The sequence below is a fragment of the Prionailurus viverrinus genome, chromosome B4 (assembly GCF_022837055.1).
Source record: "Prionailurus viverrinus isolate Anna chromosome B4, UM_Priviv_1.0, whole genome shotgun sequence".
Classification (NCBI taxonomy): Eukaryota; Metazoa; Chordata; class Mammalia; order Carnivora; family Felidae; genus Prionailurus; species Prionailurus viverrinus.
The window spans coordinates 77,515,689-77,530,937 of NC_062567.1; the positions used below are offsets into that span (position 1 = coordinate 77,515,689).

The 15,249-nt window shown below is 51.1% G+C and overlaps 1 protein-coding gene across 6 annotated transcripts; it reads right to left on the minus strand.

Moving 5' to 3' along the window:
* Positions 1–707: 707 nt before the first annotated feature.
* SMUG1 (single-strand-selective monofunctional uracil-DNA glycosylase 1) lies at positions 708–11,304 on the minus strand. 6 transcript variants are annotated; one of them, XM_047868267.1, is made up of 5 exons: positions 11,228–11,304; positions 9,751–9,989; positions 7,924–8,225; positions 6,344–6,879; positions 708–718 (listed from the first exon to the last, which is right to left on the minus strand). In XM_047868267.1, the coding sequence occupies exons 3-4, from the start codon at positions 8,212–8,214 to the stop codon at positions 6,352–6,354; spliced, it is 819 nt and encodes a 272-aa protein (XP_047724223.1). In that variant the 5' UTR covers positions 8,215–8,225; positions 9,751–9,989; positions 11,228–11,304; the 3' UTR covers positions 708–718; positions 6,344–6,351. The 6 variants fall into 6 exon arrangements, with proteins under 6 accessions (XP_047724223.1, XP_047724224.1, XP_047724219.1 ...); XM_047868268.1 differs by lacking the exon at positions 708–718 and having other exon boundaries at positions 5,355–6,879; positions 9,869–9,989; XM_047868263.1 differs by lacking the exon at positions 708–718 and having other exon boundaries at positions 5,355–6,879.
* Between the last annotated feature and the right edge of the window lie 3,945 nt (positions 11,305–15,249).

A 15,249-nucleotide genomic window follows, 5' to 3' on the forward strand; every position in this document is an offset into this window, starting at 1 on the left:
GGGAGCTCTGCAGTCACCACCCTCTCTTACAGGCACACGCACCTGCTGCCTACACTCCAAGGGCTAATCACTTCCACAGTCAGTGCACCCAGGGCGCTGGGTTTAGAAGTTGTTCCCAACACGTTTTCGCATTGATTGATACTATAATTATATGCCTATATCTCCCAGCACCGGACAGTGAGCAACGTGGCAGCAAAGAATCATGTAATTCACCTCTATCACTCCCTACGGTGACTAGCACGGGGAATGGCACACAGCGGACGAGTTAATAAATGCTTGACAAATTAAGAAACGAAAGTGAAGGATCACACAGCAGTCAAACGCAAGACTCAATCTTCCTTTACACCATCCTGTTTCAGTAAGAAAAAAAATACAAATAAAAACAGTAGGAAGAGTCTTTTTCTTCCTCAACACGCTCCATCCTTCAGTCTCAGAAGCACCGCGACCCCAAGCACAGCTCGGCCTCTACCACCGAGTGTGCATATGCACGTGCATGTGTTGGAATGGGACTTCTAAACCTCCATCACTCCTCTGAACCAGAATTTCAGTCACCGTCACTGGGCAAAAGCAACAAACTCTGGGGACACACGTTACTTGGATGGGCACCTTGGGGGTGGATCTCCAAAGCCAGATTTGCGCATTACTTGCATATTTGTCCTGAACACCCACTTTGTGCCTGGTGTTGGGTTACCTACTGGGGTATGGAATATAAGAGACCCTCTCCTTGCCTTCAGGGCACCTAGTACAATCCTGCCTTAACCTTGGCCGCACATCTGTAGCACAAAGAGAAAAACAGATTCCAGGCTGCACTGCAGACCTCTCAAATCAAAAGCTCTTAAAGTGTAGCTCAGGGGTGCCTGGGTGGCGCAGTCGGTTAAGCGTCCGACTTCAGCCAGGTCACGATCTTGCGGCCCGTGAGTTCGAGCCCCGCGTCGGGCTCTGGGCTGATGGCTCAGAGCCTGGAGCCTGTTTCTGATTCTGTGTCTCCCTCTCTCTCTCTGCCCCTCCCTCGTTCATGCTCTGTCTCTCTCTGTCCCAAAAATAAATAAACGTTGAAAAAAAAAATTAAAAAAAATAAATAAAGTGTAGCTCAGACCTGGGCCTTTTTTTAAACCTCCACAGGCGAATTCTGATTCACAGGCAGGGTTGTAAGTGACTGATTTTTTTTTTTTTTTTAAATGAGAGACAGAACGGGAGCAGAGCTGAGGGAAAATCTTTTTTTTTTTTTTAATTTATTTATTTTTGAGAGAGAGCATGAGCCAGGAAGGGACAGCAAGAGAGGGAGAGACAGAATCCCAAGCAGGCTCCGCGCTGTCAGCGCAGAGCCCATGCGGGACTTGATCCCACAAACTGACAGCCCAAATCAAGAGTCGGACGCTTAACCAACTGAGCCACCCTTGTGCACCACGTTACTGATCTCTTGATTACCGCTATCCAGAACTGTCTGAAATGATGAAATATTCCGTATCTGTGGTGTATGTGTGGCTGTTGAGCACCTGAAACATGGCTAGTGATGGAGAAACTGAATTTTTAATTTTACTTCATTGACGTAAACAGCCACACGTGGCTAGTGGCTACTATATCAGCCCAAACTCTAGATGATCCCAAATCACTTCAATGTGGCTTTTAAATACTTCTCACAAGGGGCCCCTGGGTGGCTCAGTTGGTTGACGTCTGACTTTGGCTCAGGTTGTGATCTCACAGTGAGTTCGAGCCCCACGTCGGGCTCTGTGCTGACAGCTCAGAGCCTGGAGCCTGCTTCGGATTCTGTGTCTCCCCCTCTCTCTACCCCTCTCATGCTCTCTCAATAATAAATCAATGTTAAAACATTTTTTAAATACTTCTCAGAATATTGTTGTGTAGCTGCTCCAGTCTCCCTTCCCTTTGGCCCAGTAGCTTCTGCTCCCTAAGGACACTCTGATTTGCACTGAAAAAACTACTCCAGAATGAATTGAGGGAGTAGGGGCTGGTCTGATGGATTCAGCCCTATTGGGTAGCTAAGCCACTACACCACTCTACCCCAGACTGGAGGAAGGCACTCCTGAGTATCCTCTTTTGTTAGAGGTTGATATTGGTAGGGGACAGGAAAAGCAGGGACATGACTTTAGATGCCTGTTATGGGCCAAATTGTGTCTCCCATGCCCCTCAAATTCACATGTTAAAAACAGAACTCCTAACATGACCGGATTTGGAGAAAGGGCCTTTGAAGAGGTAATTGAGGTTATGTGAGATCCTAAGGGTAAAACCCTAATCCAATATACTGGTGGAATAGAAGAAAAGAGATACCAGGAGGCACACACACACACAGAGAAAAGGCCACGGGAGGACGCAGTGAGAAGGCAGCCGTCTGCAAGCCAAGGAGAGAGGCCTCGGGAGAAAACAAACCCACTGCCATTGGCAGCTTGGACTCCAAGCCTTGAGAACGGTGAGAAAATAAATGTGTTGTTTATTTTTTTTTTATTTTTTAATTTTTTAATTTTATTTTGTTGTTTATTTATTTTATTTTATATTAAATACCCAGGCTGTGGTATTTTTGTGATGGCAGCCCTGGCCAACTGATACAGTGTCCTTAGGAAAAGTAGGCCCAGGTCCCTAATCGGTCTCTTGCTGACAAGATGTGCCCAAGAATCGAGGAACAGCAGCCCTACTAGAAGGCAGATCCAGCAGTGACTCTGCCACATCTGTCTTCAAGCCATCATCCTGGTCATTACTGTTCTAGTGTCCCTACACACTGCCCACCCCTACCCCATTTCATGATTCCCATCGCTAATTCTAGACTTCCACCTAGCCTCTGCTGTCCCACGAGGACACCTTCCCTATAATCCCCCTCCCCTTTCCCTTTCTGACCCCATTGCACCAACACTGCCTCCTATACAGGGCCTGCCCCTTCATCCCTATCTGTTGGGGATTTTTAACATTTTTTTTTATTTTTTGGCAGGGAGGAGAAAGAACGAGTGGGAGAGGGGCAGAAAGACGAGGGGTAGAGAGAGGATCCCAAGTAGGCTCCTCACGGTCAGCACAGAACCCGAGGAGGGCGGCTCGAACTCACAAACTGTGAGATCATGACCTGAGCTGAAATCAAGAGACGGACGCTTAACCAACGGAGCCACGCGGGCGCCCCTATTGGATATTTTTAAATGTGAGTGTTCTGTGCATGTCTTTCCACACTGGACTTCAAATACTCAAAGATGAGTCTAGCATTCGAGACCCTTCACAAGATGGCTTCAGCTTACCTCTCCAGCTTCTTCTCCCAACTTGGCCAAGTCCGCACTAATCTACCTGCTACCCCTTGAACATAACGATGCTCTCCGAAACTCCCAGTCTCTCAGGCCACGTGATGTGCCACCTCCTCCAGAAGGCTTTCTCTGACCACCTCAGCTACACACATAAGGGAACAATCTCTGTGCGCTTATTTCCGTGTCTAATCTAGTGCTCTGCCACATGTGACAGTAACTACTCGGCACTGACAGCCCGGAGGAAAGGAGTCAGAGGCATGAGGGGGTGCAAGAGTGCAATGCAATTCTGATGCTAACTACCCAGAGGGAGCACGTACTCCACAGGTTTAAGGCCAAGTCCCCAGCAAGACCGCCCTCACTTCAGATGCCAGCTGTAAGTTCAGGGGTCCCCAGGAGACCTGTACTTCCAGGCCACAGGTCAGTACACTTCTGGGGGTGTCTGGGTGGCTCAGTCGGTTAAGTGTCAGACTTCGGCTCAGGTCCTGGTCTCACGGTTCTCAAGTTCGAGCCCCGCATCGGGCTCACTGTGGTCAGTGCGGAGCCCACTTTGGATCCTCTGTCCCCCTCTCTCTGCCCCCCGCCCCTGCTGGCTCTCACAAATAAACATTAAAAAAAAAAAAAGTACACTTCTAACTGGCTACGAATTCAGGGGTTCCCATGACCCCCTCAGGTTCAAATAATTCATTAGAATGACTCACAGAACTTGGGAAAGCACTTGCTTATAACAAGTTTTATTATTCAGGATACGAATTAGGACCAGCCAAGTGAACAGATATATAAGGCAAGGTCTGAGTGAGTCACAAACACAGCTTCTATGTACTTTCCCCACAGGATCAGGACACATCACCCTGCTGTTGCATCCGTGTGTTCACCAGCCAGGGAGCTCACCAAAACCTGTGTCCTGAGTTTTCCTTAGGTTCTCATTACATAGGTATTATCTTTTTTTTTTTTAATGTTTATTTTTTTTTAATTTTTTTTAACGTTTTATTTATTTTTGAGAGAGAGAGCATGAATGGGGGAGGGGCAAAGAGGGAGACACAGAATCGGAAGCAGGCTCCAGGCTCTGAGCCATCAACCCAGAGCCTGACGCGGGGCTCGAACTCACGGACCGCGAGATCGTGACCTGAGCTGAAGTCGGACGCTTAACCGACTGAGCCACCCAGGCGCCCCATAATGTTTGTTTATTTTTGAGAGAGACAGAGACAGAATGCGAGTAGGTTAGGGGCAGAGACAGACAGAGACACAGAATCCGAAGCAGGCTCCAGGCTCCGAGCTGTCAGCACAGAGCCCAACGTGGGGCTTGACCTCACAAGCTGTGAGATCATGACCTGAGCCAAAGTCGGATGCTCAACCCACTGAGCCACCCAGGCGCCCTTCCGGAGATATTATCAATCGAAATCATGGGCCGTTTGGTTAAATTCAATCTCCAGCCCTCACTCCAACCTCCCCCCACCCAGGTCAGGCTGGTATCACCTAGCTCATAGCCCCAACCCTCTAATCAAATGGTCGGCCTTTCTGGCACAGTCAGCCCTCATCCAGAGTCAATTTCCGCATAGCCTCTGGTGTGGTTGAGGGGCACTCCATGAATAACAAAGACACTCCTATTACTTGGGAAATTCCAAGGACTGAGAAACTCCCTCCCAAGACCCAAGGACAACAGCCAAATTCTTTATTATACCAAAAAAAAAAAAAGTCTTTATTATACAAAAACCTCACGTTTCTTAAAGTTTATTTTATATGTATGTTTTTTCAGTAATCTCTACACCTCACATGGGACTCCAACTCACAACCCCGAGGTCATGAGTCACATGGTCCTCTGACCGAGCCAGCCAGGTTCCCCTATAGTAAAAATCTTATTAATTTTGAAAGCCGGAGATGCCCTGTCCCAGGAGATGGGAGTCCGACCAGTGTGTCGTCATTAAGATGGCCTCAAGACCCATCCTATTCCCAAACTGACTCACCTTCCCAGTCCTCCTAAAGGGGCATGCCAGCCAGCAGACAGAAGAGATGAGTTAGGTGGAGATACCGTGCTCCCATCCGCCCACTCACTGCCTGCTCCCCCGGGGCCCTGAGTAGCAGATGAACCCCTGACAGAGACCCTTAAGCTCTGGTAAGGCAATCAGAGACCTGTTTACATCTCTTCCCAGATACCCATGAGAACCCTTTGCAAACAGTGAAGGGGTAAGAGAAGGGAAAACCTAAACCACCACCTCGGACTCATATGCAGGAAGGAAAAAAAAAAAAAAAAAAAAAAGGACCACACAAAAGGGTTTAGGAACTTTTCATGCTTAGACTAAAAATCACAGGCTGGGGGTTTCATGAAGTGACTGGTGCATCTCTGGCAGGGCAAGAATCTGCCCCTCACCCAGCAAGGCCTGCAGAGCGCGGGAGCTCCCGCTGTAGTGTGATATAGCAATGCCCCACCCAAGAGGCAAGAAAGCGAGATTAACAAGCACCCACCTGCCTGGCACTACGCAAGCCACTTTCAAGTGTTCCCTCACTTAATCCCCACACCAACCGCATGAGTTAGGGATCCTCGTTTTACAGATGAGGATCCTGAGGCTTGGAGAGGTTTGATGATTTGCCCAAAGCTGTAAAGTCTCAAAGCCGAGATGAAAATCCGGGTCTTCTGGTCTTTCCCCACTCTGCAACACTGAATTCTTTCTCTGACCCAGCCTCAGTCTCCCGTGGGGAAGTTTCCTCTTAACATCCATGCCTCTCGCTTTGTCCTGGTCCCTGTGAGGAAAAGGCTCAGCTTGAAGGAAGCTGTTCTATGAGGACGGGTGGGGATCCTGGCAGGATCTTTTCTCTAACACAGCAAACACAACCTCAGAAGTCACTCTCAGCTGACCAGAGGCTCCCAAGGGAACACTGAGGTAGAGCAGTTTGCAGATGGCAGGTCTCTGTGGAGTTGGTTACCACATGACCAGAGGCAGTGCTGGAAGGAAGGTGAAGGAAGCAGCAAGCCAGAGTAGTGTCAAAACTGCCACGCCAGGTCCCAGCAACCAGGGAGGGAGCCCGGGAAGACTCTGTTGCTCCGGTCCAGGAAGCACGTGGCTTGCCCCAGAATGACTTGGGGACCTTGAACGTGTCCCGTGCCGGGCCACGTAGGCACTCATTTCATTAGCAGCGGCAGCAGCCCCAGCTCATTCAGTCTCTCCTTGGCCACAGCCTCCCAGCCCCTGTTGGCTTGAGGGCTACGAGGTGAGGGGTGCAGGAGCCCCTCCACCCGGACCACAGGCATCAGGCCTGCCAGAGCCCGCCGTGCCCGCTGCTCTGCCAGCCGCCCCACTCCCACCACGAGCCGCACCCCCAGCAGCTGCACCTGCCGGCGGAGGGCCGCGTCACAGGCCCCAAGAAGCTGTTCTCGCTGCTCGGCAGGTAGCTCAGCGGGAGTGACGTTGCGCCCACTGGGGGTCAGGAAGAGCAGAGGACACAGATTGTGGACAAAACAGTGACGGAAGAAGACTTCAGGCTGTCCACACAGTTTCCGGAAAAGGCCCCAGAACCGGGCACCGCTCACCTCTGACTGAGGGCACTCCAGTCCCAGCACTGGTCGCTTAGGGTGCTCTTGGGGAGGGGTCAACACATGCCCCCCGATGCCCAACCAGTCCCGGACTACGTTCACTTCCCCAAAGGGCACCTGTCGGGAGGGAGAGAGACACGGGGGTTTCATTCCAGAGACCTGATGCCTGGGTTCTGGGTCAGCTGACCCCTCTCCACCCTGCATGAGGACCCAGTCTGGACACCCCACCCCCACCCCTTCACCCAAAGGCTCGAGACAAAAATTCTGGCCCTAAGGTTTGATCCTGCTCATCTTTCTCCAACTTCTCATTGTGGACTGCAATCCAGAAGAATCTGTTTGTTTGCTTCTATCCCCACCTGCCTTTGGGACCACATGCAAAGACTATATGGGAATATCTGGTCCTACACAGGATATGATGGGTAGTACTGGGGACAGACAGATGGTCTGAGACAGAAAGCTGCCAGGGGTAGAGGAGGCCCAAGGACAGGACTGACCACTGCTCTCTGGGCGCCCTCTCAGCCCCAAGCCTCAGGTTGTCATTTCCATCGATCATCATTGATCACCTTTCATCCCCCAGTTGGGGTCAATAAAAGCGATTGAGCCTCCTGCCCTGAAGCCTCTTCCCCTCCCCCATCTGCCAAGCACCCCCACTGAGGGGCATTCACTCATCCTGAGGTCTGAAAGGAAAGCAGGCAGGCCCCAGAGCCGGCTCTGTTTTCAATCTCTCCTCAGCTAAGAAACAGAAGCAGGCCGGCTGGATGCCCTGCGTCTCCTCCATACCCACCCCTGTTGACCAGTCTCCCCTGAGGACCCAGTAGTCCTGGTCCCTCTCCCGACCCCAACCATGCTCTAGGGAAAGAGGAGATCCGGCAAGGTAAGGGTTAGATGGAGCTGGCGGAAGGAAGGGCTCGCAGAGGCAATTAGTGGACAGCTCACAGGGGAAACGGAACTACCATTAATGTGCTTGGTTAACTACAGGCGGCAAGGCCAGGAGAGCGTCTGAAACCACAGGAGCCAGCATGTGTCCTGGGAGGGGACGAGGGGGCCCGCACCCACACATGTGCACAGCCAGGCCCACACTCCTCCCCCCACAGCACACACGACCAAACATCCACCCTGGAGCCTCCCACTCCACCCGCCAGGGGAAGCCAAGCCCTTTACCCCGGTCTGGGCCATGCCAAAGGGTCCTGGGTTCATGCCCAGGAACAGCACTTCCTTGGGGCCCTGGCAGTAGCGGGTCACATAGCTACGGTGTGGCTCCCACGCATACTCCACAGGATTGTAGATGATGCCCACGGGCTCTGAGAACCGCAGCTGGCTCAGTTCAGAGCTGAGCCGAAGCTCCTCCTCCAGGAAGCCTTCAGCCAAGTTTTGAGGGCAAGGCTGGGGCTCCATTAGGGCACTTGCAGGTTCATGGAGGGGCCCCAGTGGATAAGCCTGGGGCAAAGCCATGTCACTGCCACCTGGAAAAGAGATGAACAGAAGCTTCATCAGCCCTCAGCCCTAGAGTGAGAGGGATCCAGACTGGCCAGGGCTGCCCTTTCCTGGGCTCAGAAGAGACTGTCAGTCGTCCCCCAACCCCCTAGGGTTGACTGAGTTATCTCAGTTCTTGGTAGTGATGGGTCCTTCCTCCCCCCCGCTTCAAGTATACTTCTTCTCCATATGTTACCTGGTTAGACTAAGCCATCGTCCCCCACTCCAAACCTCCTTTCCATCAGGCATAGGTCTTGAGTCACTAGTTCCTAGGCCATGCCAGACACATGGTAGGTGTTCAGCATATATTTACTGGTGGCAAACTTCCAGCGCCTCTAATGTCACCCTTAATAAAACAAGCGCAGCCAGGATGGGCTGTGTCCTGAAAACCAATGTGCTGAAGAATGAGATGCAGGTGCACAGCCAGAGCCCGGAGACTAATTACAGGAGGCTAATTACAATCACTTCCAGGTGGTGAGCAATTGCTCTGTGCCAGGTACACCTCATTGGTCCCCCTAACAACCCCATGAGGGGCCTATTATTGCTCCCATGTTACAGGTGAGAAGACTGAGGCTTAGTAAGACCAAGTAACTGGCCCAGGGTCATGCGGTTAACAAGTAATGAAGCTGAAATCTGCACCCAATCTGTCTGGCTCAAGGCTACGCTCTTAACCACCCATCTCATCTTGCCTGAGACGGTTCAGTCAGCCACCCTCCTCATCCAACAACCCCCGCCCCACCCAAACCCAGCCCAGCTTCTTGCCCACAGTCAAGAATTCTCAGTGGTGAGTAGGATGATTACCAGACTCAGAATAGACTCTTACAACCATGTAACCATGGCCAGAGCTTCAGGTTTTCTCATCCAAATACTAAGAATAATAATATCCACTCAATAATAGTAACATAAGGGACGTGGGGGTGGGGGTGGGGGTGGGGGTGGGGGGTGGGGGGTGGGGAGGAAGTGGAGAAGCAGAGGAGAAAGGGGGAAGATAGGGGTGAGGAGGCCAAGGGAGCACTCTAGCAAGTTCTACAGCCTACAAAGGCAATTCTTCCCAATCTTCCTTCTCACAATTCCCCCGCAAACCCAGGGTTCCAGCCTGACCGTTCCACTCACGCTTTCAAAATGCCTTTCCTACCCCAACTCCCAAAACTCTGCACACGCCATTTCTTCAAATCCGACCAGACACACTCTTTGAATCAACCAGGACTGTGACCCCTCTGCCTCTCCACACATCCAAATCGTACCCCATCCTGCAAGATGCAGCTCCAGAGATCCCATTGGTCCCTTCCCACCTCAGGACACTGTGGCATTTGCCGTGGCTTCCCAGTCCCACCCCACACATGAGAAGGTCTGGTGTGAGACCTGGGAATCTGTATTTTAAACCAACTTCCTAGGGTGCCCTGTTCAGTTTCCCTCTATACCTTCAAGATCCTAGCTTTTATTAGGTAATCAACAAACACCTGCTCAGCTCTGTCCATTCTATCTTTTCCAATCCTGTTTAAAACTACCTTCTACCTCGGAGTCTTTCCCGATGAACTCTCCATTTCTACAGCCTGAGTTCACTCAAGGTTCAGCTGTCCACTTGGCATTCTGCTTGTTTCTGAGGGCTTGCCAGGCTCTGGACGTTTCCAACCTGTTTGGGCCTCCCATAGGGCAGGGGTCAGGGTTCTTCTCCCTCTCAACCTCTTCTCCCAGAAGGGACCTCAGGGGTTGACTGAACAGCTTGATCCATCAATCTGTTCTCTGACCTCAGCCTAGGGGAGCAGAAGAGAAAAAAAAGTCAGGGCCAAACTTAGACAATCTTTCCCCAGACTGATCTCAGAAGTCTTTAACTGCTCTGTGCAGATGGCTAACCAGGGCCAACTGGGCTCAAACAAAAGCCCAGAAGGGGACTGTGGAGAACTCAAACGTCTTGAGGGGCCCCTGCTCGGCATCTCCTCATGTAGTGCCAATGTTAGTGGACTGCCAGTTCCAGCTCTGGGATCTCTCTCCTCTTCCACTGAGCCTACCTTTGACCTTTAGAGACCTGTGCTGGGGACAGCAAGGCTGATGGGTATGAAAAAGAGTGACAAGGCTTTGTTTTCAGCGTTCCAGTTTCAGAGCCTAATCTGATAACAAGAACCACAGTCTGAGTGTCAACTGAATCAATTTCTAGCCCTAGTTTTCTAAGTTTCTCTTACGCAAGCCATTTAACTCTCCTCCCTATGAAATCACACATTCCATCCGACCTACCTATCAAAACCTGTTAACTCATTTATTTTTTCCAATATTTATGAGTCTCTTACATGAAAGGCACTGTGGTCATCTCTTGAAGAAGAAATAATAAATAATAAGAAAATGGAGGCCACGCTCAGAAACAGATAAAACAATTTTCATACACTGTGACTTGAGCTTTATTGTCCTAAACAAAGCACTACGAGAACCCAAAGGTGGAACTTGGAAGTCCTATCCAAAGTCACCAAGAACCAAAGACTTAAGAAACGTAGATACATTATAAATTACAGCGTCGTATTAGGTGCAAAGGCCGCGGAGGGTGATCCAGCAATATCTGGCCATCTAGGTTCTCTGACACTAAATCCAGGAAGTGGAAGAAGGAATTCTAGACACTATCCACTCCCCTATCCCTTGAGGGCACTCCAAGGAGTCGACAGGGACAATCAGCAATCCTTAAACGAATAGCAGCAGTAGTAGGTCATGGACTTAAAAACACCACTTTATCCCTCCTACTGGTTCTGAGAGGGCCGCCAGCTAGGGGGCCGTAAGAAACCTCCGCGTCCGCCCTAGGGCTCCGCCCGACGGGAAGGCCAAGTCTCCGCAGGCCCTCAGGGAGGTTCCGTGGACTCGACTCTCCCTGCGCCGGGGCAAGCCCCAAACGGAGCAAGGGTCCCTCAAACACACACATTCTGACTCCCCGCTCGACACCGCCTCGCAACCCGGAGAGCCCCAAGCCGGCCCCCCAGCACCCCAGGTGCCCGGGTCCCTACTTCCTCACCTGGTTCAGCTCTCCATCCGGTTTCCAGTTCCCTTCCCCGCCCCCGGAAGCGGAGGACAGAGGGAATTGTAGTCTACTTTGCTTAGGGAAGGAGATTGGCGTAGCGCCGGTAACTTCCGCCGGAAATACTCAAATCCCCGGAAGGCGTGCTAAGTTAGCCCTAAGTGACTCTGGGGGTTGTAGTTTATTCCTTACATCAGAGCAAAATCAAGAAGGCTTTAGGAGAAACCAGGCTCATTAAGGACCTCAGAGGTCCTGGCCGCTAGCCCTCAAGGGCAGCACCCTTCCAAAAGTTCATCGACAAGACTTTTCCCAACAGGACTGCGAATCAAGGAGCTTCAACCATTACCCAATCTCGAAGCTCACCTGAGGGTATTAAATGAAAAAAGACCATTTCTAGTCCTCCTGCTGCCCAAAGGATAAGAGATCTCTTCTTTGCAGCCCTCAAAGGACAGTATCTAGAACATCCAAGGAGGCACTTCTGCTAACAACTTTATTCTTATTTATTTATTTATTTTGCTGACAACTCTTTAGTAGTGGCTTTGAGACACTTCCATTTCCCATTACTGCCGAAGCCTGTGTTTCCATGGCTTTCCCATTTGATTTCTCTCTCTCCTCTGCTGTGCAGTCTACCCAGCCCTATAATCTCCCATCCTTCCAAATCCTTCCCCTCAAATACTCTGTCCAGGACACCTTCCCTGACCAATCCTAACCCCATGGCTGCACCAAACAGTCCATTCCCTCCCACCTCCCCAACCCAAAACAATGTCCAGAGCTGTCCCGTTCCTAATTTTGCTCTTGTCCCCCTCCTGGGTATAGTTCTGTGTCCTGACTCTAAGATTTTCATTACACGGGAAGCCCCATAAGGCTAATTATCTTCTAAATCCCTCCCACCCCCTACCCCCTGCACCCCTCAGCACAGCCATGACTGAGATCAAGAAGAAGCAAGGTCTCCCTACAGGTGGTAAAGAAGGAGACCAGTGAACCCCAGGACAGGAAAAGGAGAGAGAACAAGGATGCCACCCCCTTCCCAACCCTCCCCTGCTCTCCTACCAGCAGACAAAAACTTAACTGGGTGCGGCATGAGCTTCAGGGAACTGTGAGCAGCAACCCTCTGACACCAAAGGTGAAAAACCACCCCACCTTTGCAAGACTTTGCAAATAAAGTTAATCATCCACCTCACAGTCTGTTATTCCCTGAGCTTGCACTTGTGTCAGATTCTTTCCCTGCTTGTCCTTGCCTCTCTCTGCCTGTGTAAATGTCTCTCTATCCCTACTCTCTTGATGGTTTTTTCTCTGTATCTATGTGTCTCGGTCTTCCTCTGTGTACATCTATCCCCATGCCTCTGCTTCTTTCTCTGGAATGACTGAAATAAGAGTATCCTGAGCTTCTAGAACCAACTGCCCCGTCAGGCTCCTCTCTCTTCACAGATCTATGCGTTTGTATGTCTCTGAACCAAAATTATGGCGGCGGGGTGGGGGAACCACACTGTGTTGTCATCTTATTGCTTAAAAATGCTAGGAGCCTCACCATCCTTTGGGCAACCCTCCTGCCCACCCCATCCCTTTGCCACTTGGTTGCGAGCTGCTTCCAGTTTATCATCATGGCGTCCCCTCCGCATTCCAAGGCCGCTCCTGGTAAGACAGTAATGAGTAAAATGAGTGACAAGCAAACAGAGATGCCCCCAGGACCCCCACTCCCAATGTCAACTTCCAGAAAGACTTAGAGGACTGTTTCTGTCCCTGTAAACCCATTTACACCAGGAGCCCAAAGATAGGGAGTCCCAACACAGGCAGAAACTGAGTCTCAGGCAACCCCACAGTGAGTTCTTGTAGCTGACCCCGCAGGGCTCTGGGAGCCTTCTCTGTCTCTAGACCATGCTACTCTTCCCCACCTGGTGGGTCCTTCTCAGGGAAGATGGAGGTGAGGAACTCTCCTGAAGTGGGGGTGCTTAGTAACAGAGACAGAGAGATTTTCAAAAGGTAAAGCCTAAGAGATGAAACTTGGGCTGGGGTGGGGGCTGCCAACCTGTCTTGCCTGTGTCCTAGTCTCCTGGCCCTCTGGGAAGTCTCCAAAGCCTGGCCGACTATGATTTATGGTTAGAACTTACCTGGCAGGAGCAGGAGCAGACCTGTAGCCTGGACAGAGCCTGGAGAGTTGGGCCATTCCTTAGGGTCCAGCCAGGCTTGGGGCAGGGCCCTCTGCTGCCCAGCAGGCTGCTCCTGGGGCCAGAGCCCAGGCAGGAAGGGGTTAACGGGAGGGCTTGTTTTCCTTTGGTTTCCTGGAGCTGCAGAGGCTGTGTTGGGCCATGAGCGCCATCTATCGGCCTCTGGTGGTCCTAGCTCTGACTCTCCGCTCATTGGCTTCTAGGCGGATCTTTTAGCCCTTCTTCCCCTGCCTCCATGCTTCCAGAGTAGAGGGGGGTTGCCTAGCTGCGCGGCTCCAGTGTAGAAAATAGGTATCAGGGATTGGAAGAGGTGAGGGCCGCGTTTCCCCCTCCCCAAGTACCAGATGTCACCCTTGGTAACTCCTGCCACCTCTGCCCTAGGGGACCTCAACGGGCTTCTGGTGTTTGACTTTCAGCCTAACCATATCCTCCAGCTCCTCCACACTAGGGGGTTTCCCTCTCTCAGCCCAATAAACATTTTTTTAAAAAAAGCCTTGGAGGGGTGCCTGGGTGGTTCAGTCGGTTAAGCATCCAACTCTTGATTTCAGCTCAGGTCACGATCTTGTGGTTGTTGAGTTTGAACCCCACAGCCATCTTGGCACTGACGGTGCAGAGCCTGCTTGGGATTCTCTCTCCCCCCTCTCCCCCTACCCCTCTTGCGCTCTCTCTCTCTCTCTCTCTCAAAATAAATAAAACTTAACAAAAATAAAATAAAAAGCGTTGGAGAGGAGAGGTGGCATAGCAGAGGCCTTCAGAGTGTGGTCTCAGGACTAGGACTGCCTGGATTTGGATCCCAGCTTTGCCACTTACTGACCTTGGGCAAGCTGCTTCTCCGTGCCTCAGTTAGCTCAGTTGTAAAATCGGATAGTCATTGTAATCCATCTTTTCTTTGGTGATAATTAAATGACTTCATTACAGGGGCGCCTGGGTGGCTCGGTCGGTTGAGCGTCCGACTTCAGCTCGGGTCATGATCTCACAGTTCGTGAGTTCGAGCCCCGTGTCCGGCTGTGTGCTGACGGCTCAGAGCCTGGAGCCTGCTTCACATTCTATGTCTCTCTCTCTCTCTCTCTGCTTCTCCCCTGCTCACACTCTGTCTCTCAAAAATAAATAAAGATTTTTTTAATTAAAAAAAATGACTTCATTACATAGGTGCTCAGTACCGTGGCTAGCACAGAATAGTGCTCTAGAAAGGTTAGTTATTGTTGTTGCGACTGTGTGTCCGGGTCTCAGGCAGATGCTAGTCGGACAACCCAAGATCCAGGCCACAGAGCCATATCAGACGCACAAGCACAGAGGTCAAGACTGGGCAACGCATCCCTGGAGATTTCCACAGAGACAGTGACCCATAGGGGCTAGGTGTGGGGGCCGGAAGTTCGGGATTGCAAGGGAAGTTCTCCAAGATCATCAGGAAATTGGATGAGAGGGTCAGAGAAAGAAAGAACTTGAGGTAAAGATGTAGGAAGGAAAAGCACTAAAAAAAAAAAAAGGGTATTAGCAGCCCCTTCAAAGGACCTTGAATAAGGGAGGGGAGAGAACTCCCTGACGTGTGGGGTGAGCAAGGGCCACTGCATCCCAAAAAAATGTCCTCCTTGGTACAGGCACAAAAGTCTCAAGGTTGACCAGGCTTCCCAGTCCTCCAAAAATATATCATATCGAAGGCCCATGCCAGCTCTGTGGGGACTTAACGTTCAGTGTTTTCCCCCAACCTTGTGGGGAGGTGACTCACAAAGGGAGAACGCTCTCTTGTCCCGCTCTCCCCTCCCTCCCAGAATGGGAGAACTGGGGAAGCCCGGCCGTGGACACATCCATTGCTTTGTTAACAGGTTCACCCTGTTCCGGTGTCTTCTATCGGTC

What these genes read in the sequence shown, in the direction of transcription:
- SMUG1 (XM_047868267.1), bottom strand. Translation starts at nt 8,214, where the DNA reads ATGGCTTTGCCCCAGGCTTATCCACTGGGGCCCCTCCATGAACCTGCA. An exon ending in TTGGCATGGCCCAGACCGGG is followed by an intron (nt 6,880 to 7,923) that starts GTAAAGGGCTTG and finishes CCCTCCCGACAG; the next exon opens with GTGCCCTTTGGGGAAGTGAA.